We start from the raw sequence: 17,607 nt of genomic DNA, 5'->3' as shown, positions 1-17,607 counted from the left end.
AAAGACAACACTGGAATGGTGACGTTAGAGGCTCTTATTAACATTCCCAGTACTCCACTTCACGTCATTAGCGTTGGAGTATAAATCTCCAGTAATCAACTTTCATTTTGATTTGGAATTTAAATTTTCTCAATTGGTAGATGCTATATCTTTTCTGTTATAGTTTATACATGAGATAAACAGTATCTGCATCATCATTACGATCGCGATTTTAATATTTATTTAACTCAAATTCAAATATACCAAATTTTGTGCGTTCTGGAATTTGCACATATCTAAAGATATAAACACATCGAGACGAAAAAAGCAAGGTGAGTGTTGTTATAAAATAATTCGTCGGAGATTCTTCAGTAATCAAACCGATAAAATGGTATTAATCTCCTTATGGAAATGTAATATTATTCATTTGTGCTTTGATTAAATGCTAATCGAAAGACAATCTTTTTTTTCAAATTTGATATAGTATTGTCAGAATCACAGATCAACCGATGCAAAAAAAGACACACACATATTAAATATTAAAAGTGATGAAAATGTACAATATGATTTTTTCTTACGTTTGATCACAATGTCAAATGAACACTCCATTCCTTCGTTGCCTGCTGAATCTTTAACTGTGTATTTGACGTTATACGTATTAACTCCTTGTTCGGAGGCTGACGTAGGACCTGTTACTTGTGTTGGTTCCAATCCCTTGTCTTTGTTGTCTATGACTGCTGGTTTATCCCAGGAAATAAAGGCAGTGTCTTTATTATCTCCAGGATAAAACATTAAGGTATTTGGACATTGTGCTATTGAAGGCGGTTCAACATCTAATAACAAAATGAATCATATTACAATTAAAATAATGAAAACTGTTTTTTATTGAAACAAATAAATTTAATGAGTTTATGCTGAAATATACAGATATTTGATTTATGACAAATATTTAATGACTGCATATAGAAACATATATAAATGTTAGTTTTTAGTAGTTATTTGTTATTGTTTTGAAAAATATATACAATAAAACTACATTTTCGAACTAGCTTCAGAAAAGACAGATAATAGAGATTTTTTTGGTTTCTCCGTACTATTTATTTGTATTTGTAAATTTATATTCATAATATAATTTTTGCTTGCTTGAAAAAACAATTTATTCACAACATTATACTTATGTGATGGTACAATTTTGTACTTTATTTAAATTTTTTTATCATTCGAGCGTCACTAATGATTCTTTTGAAGACGAAACGTGTGTCTGACTCCAAAAAAAAATTGAACTGGTATTTCTAATGTTACTGTTTGCTTTGCACCTTCTCCGAACAGATAGAGAAACTGGTATCATCGATGAGATTATTATACTAGGTTTAAAAGTGTTATTTAGTTCAAGTTATTACCAACACAATCCGGATCGTATGCATTCCAAATCTTGTCATCAATCTTAGTGAATTGTAATAAAAGTTAAAGCATTTACCAACACAATCCGGATCGTATCCGTTCCAAGTCCCGGATGCTAAACAAACTTTAGTTCTCCGTTGATTTGTAGGAATATCAAATCCTGCATCGCATCCATATGTACAAATAGATCTGAAGTAAAAATCTGCTGTGCACGAAAAACTAAGCTGGCCACGTTGTACAATCGGTGTACACTGTTTTTCTGTAAAAATAGAATAACAGATGTATTATAAATAAGGGCAACAGTAGTATACCGCTGTTCAAACTCATAAATCCATGGACAAAAAACAAAATCGGGGTAACAAACTAAAACTGAGGGAAACGCATAAATATAAGAGGAGTACAACGACACAACACTACAATGTAACTAACACACACAGAAACGGACCAAGCATCAGACAAAATCCCACGAGAATAACAAATATAACATCAAAACCAAATACATGAATTTGGGATAGACAAGTACCGTGACACGACTTATCGCAATGTCAATTTATACTCAAAAATAAGAGAAAACAAACGACGCAACGTTAAATTGTAACACACACAGAAACGAACTATAATATAACAATGGCCATATTCCTGACTTGGTACAGGACATTTTTAAAGGAAAAAATGGTGGGTTGAACCTGGTTTTGTGGCATGCCAAACCTCGCACTTTAATGGCAATGTTAAATATAACATAGAAATGACAACATAATATTACAGGACTACAATACAAATAAATAGGAAAACGTATTAGACAAAGAAACACATGATTAATGAATAACAAAAAGCATCAGGTTTAAAAATTAATACGCCAAAAACGCGCCTCGTCCACACAAGACTCACCAGTGACGCCCAGATATAAAAGATCGAAAGCGAAAAAAAGTACAAAGTTGTACAACACTGAAGATAAAAAGTTGAAAAAGGTTGTGTCAAATACGGCTAAGTTTTTATGCTTGGGATAAGAACATCCTTATTATTTAGAACAATTAATAATACATATGCATATATTTACAGTACATGTAAGTGTTCAATAAAACAAATGTTGATCTGATATAAGCTGAGAAACTAATATTTTGATTTCGGCATATGCTTTCATTTTGTACGAAAGCAACCCATGACGCATGAAAGAAACTCATATTTTAATTATTAGCTCCGCTTATTTTATAAATGACCAATAACTGAATTCTTCATATTCTCCCATTTCAGAGTTAATGATTTCTGTATACGTAATCCCAAATGTTACTTACTTTCACAAAATGGCTCCTGTTGACTTGACCATTCACCTGTTTCTAAACATTCTATTGTTGCTGGTGCTCCTTTTAGTGTGTGTCCTTGGTAACAGCCATACCAACAGAGTGCTCCTAATACCATATCATAGCTCGGATGACAGACTCTATATCCATCTGGTATACTACCCGAACGCACTGGACATCGTATGACTGGAATCGAACAAGACTTAACTCATAAAAAATGTATAATTAATTCAATTTTTTATATAGAATAGACCGTTGGTTTTCCCGTTTGAATGGTTTTACACTAGTAATGTTTGGGGCCCTTTATAGCTTGTTGTATTAGGATAGCAAAGGATCCGTGCTCAATACCGTACTTTGACCTATAATGGTTTACTTTTATAAATTTTGACTTGGATGGAATGGAGAGTTGTCTCATTGGCACTCATACCACATCTTATCATATTATATTAACTACATTTAGAAACATTTTGATATATGTGTTTTGTATAGCATTTCAAAATTTCAAATATTCATTAACTATTATCTATTTGCAAAATCTTATTTGAAATATGATATCTACTCAATTTTTACATCAATGAGACAAATTATTAAATAGTCAATAAACAGTTCCTCTATCTGTCCTCCCTTTCTCTTACAATAAAGTAGTACAGTTTGTCCTATAGGAATGCTGAGATTTTTATTTTTTAAAAGTATAATATATCATTTCTCAACACAACTCTTGTACGTTGGTATTTTAAGAAATAAAGTTTGGCTTTTTGATTTACTCTTTCTGAAATAAGTTTGAGAAAAGTCAAGTGTTTAGAACTATAATGAAATTGCGAATGGAAATGGGGAATGTGTCAAAGAGACAACAACCCGACCAAAGAGCAGACCACAGCCGAAGTCAACCAATGGGTCTTTAAAAATATGTAGATCACATGTACATTAACAAAAGCAAACAATAAAACGTTTTTAGCTTTACATGTGTTCTGTGAATTTATTTCAATGTTTCATCATCAATTCCTTTGTCTTGTCTATTGAAACCTTTGCGTCTCAAAACTGTGTTATTCATACTAAAGACATAACACCACTACTAACTGTATAATTGAAATACACCACAGCTACTAATTCCATATGATCTATACACTGTCTCCACGCGGTTGCGTTTAACCAATTATATTTCTATAAACGCATATGAGGTAAGATAACTATATATGAATGCAATACTATGAAATACACTATCTTTCTATTCTTCTCTGTCGGTTTTTTTTTCTTTTTCTTCTTTTATTTTGGTGGATTCAAACATGTGTTGATGCAGTTCACCATTTTTATTACAGAATGAGTTTTTATGCACAATTATTTTTAGCCGTTTTAGTCTATAACATATACTATTGTTCACCTTTAACATAAATGTTAAAGTTGCATGTTGCCATATTTCCTGCTTGATCTCGGGCATAATAACCAACTGTCGTAGGTCTACCATCTCGTTCGAAGAATGGACCACCAGGAAAGTAGGGACCATTTATATGGACGCTGTGAATTACAGAAAATGCAGTTTTGTCTTTTTTCATATTTTCATTGTTTAATTAGTTAACTTATCTGTGGGACGTCTATTAGGATAGGTTTGAAAAACAACAAGAAACACAGATGTATTTAACTTTCATTCTTAGAAAATTGTATCGTTCGTATTCATGATTGAACTATAAATGACATCTTTTTACAACTAAAAACAGTTCACTGAAAAATAGTTGTTAGATATATCATGATATTCCAAGCTGAACAAAAGTTTAAAACGGCTTGCTTGCAAATTTTGGTTGTTTGCATTTTACATTGTAATTTAGATTGACACCTACATTCCGTGGGTAGGAGGATATTGTTGTACGATTAAATAAATTAAAATTTCATTTTAAAACATCAAATGAGAATTTATCAAATATCAAATTAATGTGAGCTGAAATGACCAGTGCAAAAGTATTTATGATCAAATGTTTATAAAAGTAATATTTTGACAAGTTATCATGATTGCAAAGAAAACATGATGTTCATTTCCTTAACTGTCCTCACCCAAATAATCCATTTGTTACATACCGATTACTTCGATCACTCCATTTACACTGCAGGTACTGACCGTATGAGGGCACTGTGTTATTTTATTAAACATTCCAAGCTAAACAGTTATGAGTTCGTCTAGTTTGTTTAAGTACCTGATTTGTCCGTCTCTATTATCCCATGCTGTAGGAGGTGTCCAATCAACAAAGGCATGGTGCTGAAATGGTATTGCTGTAACTGTTCTATCAGATGGGCAACCACTTATCTGCGGTATAGTTGTATCTCCTGTAAAATAACAGAAAATATTCTAAAGTTTGTTCTTATGTCGTACTATCACCATTATCACAGTTAGGGGAGGATTTGGCTCCAGCTAACACGTTTAACCCTCCCACATTATGTATGTGTATATCTTAAGTCGGGAGCCTGTAGTTAAGTGGTTATCGTATGTTTCTGTATATCATAATTGGTATATCGTTAATTGTTATGTAAAATATATAAATCAGACCGTTTGATAATTCGTTTGAACTGATTTACATTTGTAATTTCGTCACCTTGTTTGGCCTTTTATGCGGTATGGGTTTTGCTCGTTGTGTAAATCAGTCTTGTGAACTTTAGTTCCTACTTTATATGTTATTTGTTCTCCATGTGGGAATTTTGAATATTGCGCAAGGATCATCATATTTCTTAATTTATCTTTAAATTCTAAAAACGGTGTGAAACTATCATACTCAGATATTAATTGATGGTCAATAACCACAGGCATCTTTAAAATTCAGAAATTTCATCATCGAATTTCAACTCCACAAACGTATTTTGATGTTTACTACATTCTACATTTTACAGTTCTGTATATCAATATTAAATCGATTTCATTTAACTTTTCAAAATCTTTTTGAAGCTACAAGAACCTAATAAAGAAAAATTATCTTACTTGATTTTGGTCTACTGCAACTGAATATACCACAAACAACATTGGCAACAATTGCGACAAAAATTCGGAAAAAAAACCGTTTTTTTCTTTTTAATGGTTTTGCTATCTCTTTGGTTATCTTTGAAAAACCTAATGATGAATAAATAATGATTCATAGATTAATAAAAGCTGAATGCATATGATATTGGCTATTCATAACTTTTAGTACAGAAAATACATTTCTAACTCATCTTTATCAGCTACTATTTCAGGCATTAATGGTATTTGACATGTACATTTTTCAAAGGTATTCACAGTTCTCACTTTTAAAATTAAGTCATCCGTTTGCAAAACGTGATGATAGCTCGTGGTAATTCTTCCTTCTATGGAAAGCATTCTGCTTTCTCCATCGAAGACAAAAGTAATGTGAAATCAGCATTTCATTAATTTAAGATGACGAGAGTTCCGGAGACCAAAATATTAATCTGTGTAAATATTCATAAGTAATATGGATTTTAAACTAAGTGAATATTTTGGAATCTCAGTGTATCATTAAAATGATTAACAATTCTCACTATGTTTTTCAATTTATTTGATCTGTGTGTGTCATTTTTAAAATTTCAGTGTTTTTTTCAAAATTCTCACAGAGGTGGATTTAGAAGGTGCCAGGGGACCGGGTTCCCCCTTTTCTGAGAAAAATTTGTTTTGATTATATAGAAAATCTCAGTGTGTAATATTGATTCATCAGTATGTTAAAAAAAATCACAGTGTGTAATTTGTTTTTGAAAAAAAGAATTTAATTTAAACATAGTTTTGACGAGAATTACCAACCATTCATTTTTGTATAGCTGTCTGCATCGCACAGCTCGTTTTTATAGTCGTAAATATTTAATGTATGCTTACAGCCATTATCTTCTACTGTCCATTGACCACTCTGACAAAACGCCCATGAAAATTTTCTCGTAGATTTACATTTAACTGTTAATGTGGTTCCATGAGGAATGAAATCTTTTACATCAGGATAAGTGTGTCGAACATGAAAATTTTTTGCCAATGCAGATACAGGACACTGTAAACATAAACATGAAAATACTCTGTCAATAAAACACGAGACTTTATAAACATACACACAAAAATGTTCTGACAAGGCAGATACGAGACGCTTTAAACATACAAATGGCAAGGTTCTGTCAAGGCAGATACTACACACTATAAACATGAAAAAAAAAGAATATACGGAGCACTGTTCCATCAAGACAGATACGAGATGCTATAAAAATATACTAGACACTATAAAAATACATGTCAAGGTTCTGTCAAGGCAGGCAAAGACACTATTATAAAGCATACAATGTAAACACAACATTTTTGTGATGTAATTGCGATTAATGAACCTTATATCAACATACACATGAAAATGTCATGTAAAGGCTAACAGACACTATCAAAACATACCCATGTAAATTTTCTGTAAAGACAGTTAACGGAAACTAAAAATGTTCAGTCACGGCAGATACAGGAAATTTAAGCATGGATATAAAAAAAAATGTCAAGGTAAATACTGGACACTATAAAAATACACATGAAAATGTTCAGTCAAAGCAATTACGGAACACTATGATTTATATAAATATTAATATAAATATTAATATACATATGAAAATGTTTTGTCAAGGAAAATACAGGAAACTATAAAAATACAAGTGAAAACTTTCTTTCACGGCAGAGCAAGAGACACTATTATCAAATATACACATGAAAATGTTCTGTCAAGGCATATACGATATATTTTTAATTTGTGTAAGATGAAAAACAATTATAGATATTGTATGTAGGTATTTTTAGGTATCATGAAAAATATATCTGGTGGGTTTCCCTTTTAAAAAAAACCAGTAGTGGTGCTGCAGGCTATTATTTCAGGTACTAGTATTGTTTTCAATCATTAGTTTTGCAGATGTAACAAATGTGTAGCTGTCTTTACTACACTCAATTCGTCTGTATAACCTGATGTCATTAAATAGTATAGAAATGTTGTTGTTTGTAATTTTGTTTTATTTATTCCATCACAATTAGATTGAGTAAGGACATAACTTTTTGGTGGAGTTAAAGCTTATGTCCAATACAATAGGAAACATCATAATTCATTTCAATGAAATATTTCAAAACAGGACCAATTTATCTTGGTTTTTTTCATTATCCAATGTACATATTTTATTCAATTATATTGTATGTACATGAAATAATAAAATATTTGTCAACTATACGTGTGTAGTAATACATTATAAAAAAAGTATTTAGAATATAAAAATATTTCAATAAAATAAAAAATGTCGTATTCAAATGAATTATGTCGTTTAAATTGTTTTGTTATCCAAATGACATTGTTTCAGATTGTGAAACATTCATATACCCTTTGAGTTATAAAATCAATTTCGGAAATTACTTACCTGATTCTCGTTTACTCCAAAGACATTTACGATAAAAAGGGAAATTACAGCAACTACAAGATTGGACGTCGTCATACTGTTGTACAATGAATTGTATAATATAGTTATTGTGAATTGTCCTGAAATTAAAATAAATATATATAAACTATTTGGCGGATCCAGCGGAGGGTTTCGGAGGTTTAATCTTCTTCCTTCCTATATATTTTTTTTTGAAAATTACAAAGAAAGTGACAAACTTTGTGATAAACCCCCCTTTCCGTAGAAAATTTATACCAGTGACTTCCGATAGGTGCTTCGGATAAACCACAGAGAACTTGAAATTTTTGTGGAAGCATTAAAAGCACTTATTAGCTATAGGCAATGATAATATATAAAATATTATGATTCTGAATTTACATTAAAAAAGGTTGAAATACAAACGTCAAGCAATAGTATTCCCATTATTGCGAAAGTTGTATTTTCACTTTTTTGCTGCTATCCATTTACAAGAACAAGGAACTGCGTAAATACTTTAATATATACTACTTTAATTTATACATTTTTTTTAATAGCAATGTATTGCTTTCAAATTATCGATACTATAATAATAACGTTCTAAACAGATAATATTTTAAAAATAACCTTACCATTAAACACCACAAGACGGACTGAATATATTGATAGATTTCTCAAATAAGGAAGTTATGTTACGCATGAGTATCGAATTTATTTAATATAGAATATATGCAAGTAGGAGTGTACTGTACTAGTATTTAGAATATTAAAATACACCGTTGGTTTGTTATATGTGTATTCTGGATCGGATAATGGTAAGTAACTATTTTACTTATAAATATTTTAAGACATTGGAGTGTTGTAAGAAATATAGAAAAATGCATTTTAATTATATGAAAATCAAGATGTGTTATGAATCAGAAAGAGAAACCATGTATAAATGTTAGGATAGTTGCAGGTTTTTAAACAGAAAAAAAATCAAATTATGATTTTTCTTTTGATTCATATTTAACATTTTGGATTCTCAAAATAAAGAAAATCATCGATTATGATCTATTTGATTTAAGTTCCATTATTCACATGGCATTGTGTGGTAAGTCAGAAAAATGGCCATTGTTGTATTATAGTTCGTTTCTTTGTGTGTTACATTTTAATGTTGTGTTCCGGTTGTTTCGTTGTTCTCCTCTTATATTTGATACGTTTCCCTCAGTTTTAGTTTGTAACCCGTATTTGATTTTTTTTCTCTCTATGAGTTTCAAACAGCGGTAGACTTCTGTTGCCTTTATTTGTTTTTAAAGAATGCGAACTAAAACAGAGGATATTGATACTAAGATTTTTCTAGGTGTGATTATTTTTTCCTTTAGAGATCCATTCCATGGCTTTTGCTTTTGTTCCTTTCGTTACTTGGTTCTACAGAATGTGGAATCTCCTCACAGTGGGATCAATGTGGATGTAGATGGGAGGAGTGGGAAGCATGGGGAGAATGTGACAGCGAATGCAACGGTGAACGTAAACGATCACGAAGAGTATGGCTGTATACCAACATGCCCGGATGTGTCTTCGAATTCAACACATGCGCTACCAACGATATGGGATGGGACTACTCAAATTGTAATGCATTTTGTCATAATGGAGGAACATCAAATAGCATCTCATGTAGTTGTGTAACAGGATTCTATGGAGCATGTTGTGGACTTCGTAAGTTTGATTAAATTCTATACAAGTTAAATCTATGCAATTATCTACCAAATGTTGAAAAATAAAAATCATGGTCGCATGTATATGCAGATCTAGCAGCATCAAACATGGCGGCACACAGAGCTATATCAATATGTTAGTTGTCTAAAAAAAAGCATCCACATTGAAATAGTCTTCAGTATAATGAACATGGTTTTTTATGAAATAAAACTACACATGATTAAAATAATTATCACATTGATCAAAATCCGGTTCAAAGGTAAATTGTTAAAACTAAATGTCATTGTCAAACATATGTATAAAGGAAACTGAATTAATCCGTGTAAATGTATCCTTAAAAAGCATTACACTACTGGTTGCCGTCTAACAACAAAAATGAAATCAACCATTTAGATATGTCTCTGTCTCACTCAATCGATTGACATACATGAATTAATCAGGTGATACAATATTTTCACCATATTAAGTGAAATTTGAAAGTAAGAAAATATCCTAACTAACTACTATACTGTATGTTTTTTCTCATTGTTGAAGGTTGCCTATACTTGCTTACTTCAACTTTATTTGGATAGTTGTCTCATTGGCATTCATACCTCATCTCCTTAATTTTTTGTTTAAAGAAAATTAAACGTACTTATTGTACATTGTTGTAGAGGTAAACTGCGGAAATCCTGGATCTCTAACAAATGGTATATTAAACGGAGGTACCTTCACGTATGGTAGTACTGTAACTTACACCTGTCAGACTGGATATCTGTTGGTGGACGGATCTTCAAGTAGAAAATGTGAACTGAACGCAATATGGAGTGGAACAAAACCAAGATGTGCATGTGAGTAAACTTAATTTTATCAACTAAAACAGCAAGTCATCGTTTTAACTTTGTTATAAACTAGTTATAATTCCATGTAAGTCATTTATTGTAGCAACAAATTGATACGAAATATGCAAAACGTCATGTGCAGTGTAAAGAAAGGAAATGTTAACAAACTAAGGCGCTGCAGATTAATTGTTCCTAAAGATAGCAATTGCATGATATGGTATTTAATATAAAATGATACAATAACCCATCAACGCAAATAAAGTCATATTTAAGTCAACTTACTAGGATTTTCTTTTTGTTTTTGTTTGGGTCTGTTATATGGTCAATCATCATTCAAACAGCTTCATTAGCCGTCACCAACTAAGATAATTAGACGAAACAAGCAATATTATTTTGAAATGTTGCAATAAGTTATCAAAGGTACCAGGTTTATAAGATATCAGTTATTACATAAAATATGTCTTCTGTTATTTATTAAACTTACCAGAGTTTTCAACCAGGATTCTAATGAAGGATATGTAAATTCCTTCAACAATAGCTGCTGTGATACTCACAATACGTTTTAAATGAATTTTACAGAATATCAAGCATCTAGTAAAAGAAAATTTTGTTCTGATAACGAATGTCGTAGCATGTTTGACATAAAATCGAATTGTTCATTTTTTCAAATTTACATTTTATTCGTCAATATTTATATATTCTACCACTCTTATTGAGAGTGATATGATTTTTTTTCTCAACTCGAGACAGTTTAATTTTCAAATTTAAAACGCGAGGCTCGCCTACCGTTATAATTAAGTCTTTCCACTTTTCTGTGGAAAGACTTATTGTATTTCTTCTGATTATTATTTTTTTTTCTTCCGCCAAATTTTGTTCTTGCGATAAATGTTTGTTTTGCAATATGTCGCTTAGATATTTCTCATATGGTATTGTATAGTTTATGCGCTTTTAAATTTCACCCTGCTAACGAGAACCATTTTCTTTGTAAGAGTTATCAACCTATTCATTGTTTATCATCTGTGTGCATCTCCTTCGTAACAAAAAAAGATAGCGACAAAATTCCTTTTACAAATTGTTCGTTACATCCTCAGTATTTTTTGGCTAATTTAGATTGAAGCGATTCAATGACATTTTATAGGAGTTATCTACCTTTACAAAATAAATTTGTCGGTATGTTTTTTTAACTCATAAACAGTTAACGATATAACCCTGGAATGTTTTTATTTGAGGCCCCTAGGTCCTAACTTAGAAAATGAGGTCAAGGTCAAAGGTCAAGGTCAAGTTCTCAATTGTGACTTTTGCTTGTTTTTGCATTTTCTCCGACAATTTGAAAGTATATATAAAAGAACAAGTGCAAAATGTCTGCTTTATTGTAATAAAGATATGCCACGTTTAGTCTTATACAATTTAATGACATCTTATAGGAGTTGGTGCACCTGAAATGTCTTGATATGAGGTTATTTGATTATAACTTTAACTCAGTTCATTATAAAGGCATTTGACCTTGTACAAAAGGTAAGGTGACAAATGACCTTGAAAAATGACTACCGGAAGTGACCTTAAGAAACCGGAAGTAGCCCTTTTTGCAATTTTTTCATATAAAAGTACTCAGAATCCATATATTTTGTCATATAGATACATAAACTGATTACTGAAGACTAAAAATGACTTCCAACAAACCGGAAGGGGTCAATTATTTCCCATTATACATACAAAAGTATATAGAAACTATATATTTTTGGAATCAGTGTGAAAGAAGCTATCATATGAGACCGGAAGTGACATTCATTTCACCGGAAGTAGCATATTAATTCCCTTATTTCACTCAAAAATATAATTAAACAATTATTTATTGCATCAGTATATGAAACTATCTTATCAAAATCTCTTTGATGTGGAAAGACTTTCAATTGTTCTCTGAACAATTGGTATTTAATTATATATAGTTTAACTGTTGATAGGGGATAAATATTGTTTTACACGAGATTTGGTGGTTGAATCCGTTTCTCTAATGATTTTTAGACGATATGCAAACAATATGTGATCTTTCTATGTGACGGCATCAGGCATGGTTGCCTTTTTTGTTACGTCATAGTAGGAATTTCAGAGGAAAGCAAGAAAATTTGACGTCATAATCAAATTTGACCAATGTATAACTGAGATTAAACAAACAACACGTTGATTAGATATAGTGTCTACCACTGCATCGAGTGTAATACGATATTTATCCATTCGAGGTAGTTAAATTTTCAAATTTAAAACGCGAGGCGCACTCGAGAGTGGATAAATATCGTATTACACGATATTTGGTGGTGGAATCTGTTTCTCTAATGATTTCAAACAATATGCAGTTAAACTTATTCCTTCTTTTCGAATGATCTGCAAAAAGATGGGGTTTTTCTATATGACATCATCAGGCATGGTCGCCTTTTTTCATGCCATCACAAAAGGAATTCAGATGATAGCAAGAAAATTCGACGTAATAATAGGATGTTAACCAATGAGGACCTGAGATCAAACGAATCACACGTTAATTCTTTTTATACAATGAGTACAGAAAGGGATAACTTGACGAAGAATTAGATAAATAAAATAATCATCCGATCAGGAAAGGGGTAAATCGAGTAAGAATTAGAGAAGTTGTATTATAATCATTATTTAATATTGCTCAAAATACCAACTTATTGAAATATGATTTAGAAAGAAATAGTAAACCTTAAGGTACAAAATAAAAAAAAAGCAGAAGGTTACAAAAATCCTTAATCTATATATATATATATATATATATATATGTGTGTGTAACAATTACTGAACCGAAAATTTCTAAATTCTTCTAAAATGTTATTTGGCACTCATACCAAATCATCTCATATCTAAATACTGAACGATATACCTATATTTAGTGTAATATAATGACCATTCAAGTAATAAAAAATAGCACATTTTGTAATTATGCTTTTTATTTCAGATTATAACTCCTGTTCAAGTGGTCCATGTAAGAATGGAGGAATTTGTACAAACATACCGGATGATTATCAATGTACATGTTCTAATGGTTGGTCTGGTAAAAACTGTGACGTTGGTATGAATATTTTAAAACTGTTTTAACTTCTTTTCCCTGTTTAAAAATAGCTTGTAAATGTGATGCATTAATTGGATCAAATGATACAAGTAACGAACAACAGATTACACCAGCCATTGACATTTAACTTCTCCAGCACTAAAAAAGACAAACAACAACGAACAAAGAATGTAGCAGATAGCCTAACTTTAAACAGATGCGGTGGGACTGAAATCGTCTTACGTGCGCATGAGCACCACCTTTCTAATTTAGACAATATGTAGTAAAAGTAAAATACACAATAAAAATGTTAGCTAAAAATACACAGAAATTAGATTTGAGAATGAAAATTTGGAAAATGTCAAAGAGACAACAACAGTAAAATACCTAATAAAAAGATTTGTTAATATGTGTCATTTTAGCTATTATTGCTTTTTTGTATATTTTACTTTTGTTGTCTCCTTGACACATTTAATGTATTTGCCTGTACCAAATCAGGAATGTGACATGTTTCTATTCGTTTGATGTACTAGAGCTTTTGAGTTTGCCTTTTGATAAAAGACATTCAGTTTTTTTTTTCTTGGAGTTAGGTATTCTTGTTATTTCACTTTTTCAATATTTTAACCTAGGTTCTGAATAAATACCTTTTGTTTAGTGATAATACTTTAATAATTTGTTCGGAAATTAATAATTTGATTGAGATCTCTTCATGTTTTATCAAAACTGTTTCCAGATATACAGCCACCAGTGATGACAAATTGTTCTAGCGACAAATACATAACCACATCAAAACTCACTGATCTGGTTGAATGGCAGATACCTACTTTTACAGATCCTCATGATTTTCGGATTGATGTTACAGCTAACTACCTTAACAATGAGTTCACATTTCCGTGGGGAGATTTTAATGTTAGTTACTCAGCAGTAAAACCATCGAACGGTTTAAGTACAGACTGCTTGTTTGGTATCAGTTTAAGGCGTAAGTTTTCCCGTAGAAAGGTTTTACTCAATTTGTTTACTTATTTTTACAGCTTTTCATTCATGTGCTAAATTAAAAACGGATGGAATTATATTTGAAGACGTTGTTAGGCGAGTACAAACAGTCATTCTACAAACGATTTAGGTTACAAACCAAATGATTAGTTCATGTGGTTCCGCCATCCGTTTCGTAATCCTTATATTTTAAAATATCTGCAGAACTATCATGTTTTATTTTTTAAATATATATTCAAATGCCCGTTAACCATATTTTCTTCATTTAATGAACGAGCGAATATTTGTTTCTTCCATGCATATGAAGATATTGCATACAATTTTTATTTCACCATTTAAGAACATTGTGTATTTCTTTATTCAAAACAGCAAAACCTTGTGATCCTATGAATGTTCCAGCAAACGGGGCTTTAATTTGTAACAACTGGAAGACTGATTACGGTCAGTTTTGTACATTTTTCTGTAAAGAGTCTTACACAGTGCCCCGTGGTATTATAATAGATGATTTTTATGTTTGTGGAGCTTCTGGGTCGTGGACGCCTGCAAATACAGTTCCCGATTGTTCAGGTAAAATATTATAATGTAACGATTTATAATCTATCATATACTTAATTTATAAATTTGATATTAAAAGATAGTTACCTCTTATTTGGCAAACGCTTTTTCCATTGATAGTTTGTTTGATGTGTCCAGTGGAAAATATTTCTTGTAAATTCTTGTTAATTTCAGTTATAAGCACAATTGAGTAATACAACTAAAGATGAATACCTGTGAATTGGATGAATAATCCATAAATAAAGGCAACGTAGTATACCGCTGTTCGAAAATATACTCGAAAATCAACTCACACGCTAGAGGGAATATGCATCGTTTCCGGAATGCGCGTTTTTAATATTCATATAAAACTACCGAACTCAAAGGAAAATTCAAAACGAAAAGTCTTTGATCACATGACAAAATACTATTGTAATCGTAAGTCGTATTATTGTACATAAATCCCTTAGTTTGTTTTCTCGTTTGAATTGTTAATAACTTGTAATGTTTGGATATTTTATATTTAGCTATGCGTTGTGTGTTTTACATATTAATGAAGGTCGTACAGTAACCTATTCTCGCTCTCTTCTATGTCATTTGATCTCTGGTAAGACATTTGGTCATTGGTATTCGTATCAATTCCTATTTCTTTATTCAACAAGTGACAGTTTGAGAAAGAGGTTCCAATATTAGCATGAAGTTGTAGGAAATTGTATATGAAATGTTTGGTCGAGAAAACATTTCAACTGATAAAATACATTCTGAACTAATCTACATTAATTCGTTTTATATGATTTTATTCAAGAGATGTCATTTTATCAAATGCTGGAGATAATAAACATTTAATTTTTTTTAATGTTTTATTTCAGTGATGGTAACAAATTTACAGTCTACCACAGGATATAATATTGGTCCAACATATTCTAATTGTTCAGATAACCGTAGAGAAATGCAGGAGTTTTACATAGAAAAACTCAGCCAATCAGATTTCAGCTATTTTTGTGAAAAATTTCAAGAAGAATGTATCCCGGAAAATGTGTCTGTTCAGTGTTAAAAGACCTTTTCATGTTTAGTCTGGTCATCATTTCATTTTTCGTCAAATAAACACATTAATTCATCTATATGTACCAATTATTTACACATGACAACACCTTTCAATGCATGTAGATTGCTGTCCAATAGCCAGGCATCTAAAGATTACATATCAATAATTTGAATTCTAAACTTATACATCGTCTGGTGAAACTACATTACTTTTGTATAAGGCAATTATATTCAATATGAAAAAATAAAGATATAATGTAGGCAAAACAAAGTAAAGAAGTCTACGGATAATATTAGCCAGAAAAATATGACGAATGAACAAAGCTAGACGACAATGTTTGATCGCTCTTTGGTTAATGAACATTGTATATCCCTGTTTGAGTCATCCGTCTTGTTTATATTTCATGTATCCTAGCAGTCGTCAGTCTGTTCATTTTAAACTAAAAGGGGCTTCCTATTGTCCCAAAGCAAGATGCATGGAAAAAACTGGAACGTGACAAATCCTGTGCAGGGTGCATGTTGAAACTCGCTCGTTGTTCCTGGTTCATAAAAACGTTACTGCGTTATTTTGTTTTGTTCTATGGCGCAATATGAAATACAATTGCATTCATATAATACTTATAGTAATCTCTTCTACATATTTTTACTACTGTTACGACTGTTATACAAGTGACAGGTTTAGCTAGCTATACAAACAGGTTCATTCCACCATTTTCTACATAAGGGAATGCCTGTACCTAGTCAGGAATATGACAGTTGTTATTCATTCGCTTGATGTGTTTGAGTTTTTGATTTTGCCATTTGACTTGGGACTTTCCGTTTTGAACTTTCCCAGAGTTTGGTACTTTCGTGATTTTACTTTTTTAATATTATTAGTAGTATTGGATTAGATGTGTTATCTGGTTATCTCGTAAATCATGGAATGACATTCGTAAAATCTATAAATACATTCCGTTATGGTTAGTAATGATAGTATTGGATTTCATTTGACTTTGTATAAAAACAAAGAAATGAAGGTTGTAACATAATTTTAGGTTAAAGCTCGTATAAGTTTTTTTTAATACGAGTTATGTGAATTGAAGTGTTCAAACTTGGATGACGTATTCATACGGCCATGCAAATTAAAGGACATTCATTTAATATGTGATCGTTTTCAACAAAAGGATAGTTATCCTAATAAATATTCCACTATATATATGGAGTTTATTTTTTTCCTATCTCCAGGGAAAACATCTTAAACACTTAGATGTTCAATATAAAACAAGAGAATAAGACAAATGGCTATGCATGAATTTTCATGCAGCGCATAGAATCACAATAATCCTGCGTTAAAATGTGTTTACCTCTCCATTTGTTACTATCGCACTATAATAAATTAATAAAATAGTTTCAGGCCATT

General features: G+C 31.1%; 2 protein-coding genes across 5 annotated transcripts in view; one reads left to right on the top strand and one right to left on the bottom strand.

Annotated features, from left to right (window-relative positions):
• Positions 1 to 8,715, bottom strand: part of LOC143045037 (uncharacterized) — a 200,909-nt gene extending 192,194 nt beyond the window's left edge. For all 4 annotated transcript variants that reach the window (XM_076217320.1, XM_076217323.1, XM_076217324.1 and 1 more), the window contains exons 1-9: positions 8,690 to 8,715; positions 8,064 to 8,182; positions 6,520 to 6,685; positions 5,638 to 5,766; positions 4,862 to 4,991; positions 4,057 to 4,190; positions 2,673 to 2,864; positions 1,457 to 1,639; positions 558 to 812 (exon numbers count right to left, since the gene is read on the bottom strand). In XM_076217320.1, the coding sequence (XP_076073435.1) occupies positions 558 to 812; positions 1,457 to 1,639; positions 2,673 to 2,864; positions 4,057 to 4,190; positions 4,862 to 4,991; positions 5,638 to 5,766; positions 6,520 to 6,685; positions 8,064 to 8,138 (1,264 nt within the window). In that variant the 5' untranslated portion in view covers positions 8,139 to 8,182; positions 8,690 to 8,715. The remainder of the gene's footprint in view (positions 1 to 557; positions 813 to 1,456; positions 1,640 to 2,672; positions 2,865 to 4,056; positions 4,191 to 4,861; positions 4,992 to 5,637; positions 5,767 to 6,519; positions 6,686 to 8,063; positions 8,183 to 8,689) is intronic.
• A 3-nt stretch (positions 8,716 to 8,718) lies between these two features.
• Positions 8,719 to 16,282, top strand: LOC143045039 (P-selectin-like). The gene is made up of 7 exons (XM_076217326.1): positions 8,719 to 8,872; positions 9,422 to 9,755; positions 10,409 to 10,585; positions 13,545 to 13,658; positions 14,371 to 14,616; positions 15,000 to 15,197; positions 16,034 to 16,282. The coding sequence occupies exons 1-7, from the start codon at positions 8,849 to 8,851 to the stop codon at positions 16,216 to 16,218; spliced, it is 1,278 nt and encodes a 425-aa protein (XP_076073441.1). The 5' UTR covers positions 8,719 to 8,848; the 3' UTR covers positions 16,219 to 16,282.
• Positions 16,283 to 17,607: the final 1,325 nt, after the last annotated feature.

Source organism: Mytilus galloprovincialis, chromosome 9 (genome assembly GCF_965363235.1).
Source record: "Mytilus galloprovincialis chromosome 9, xbMytGall1.hap1.1, whole genome shotgun sequence".
NCBI lineage: Eukaryota > Metazoa > Mollusca > Bivalvia > Mytilida > Mytilidae > Mytilus > Mytilus galloprovincialis.
This window is presented reverse-complemented; position numbering and strand designations above follow the sequence as displayed.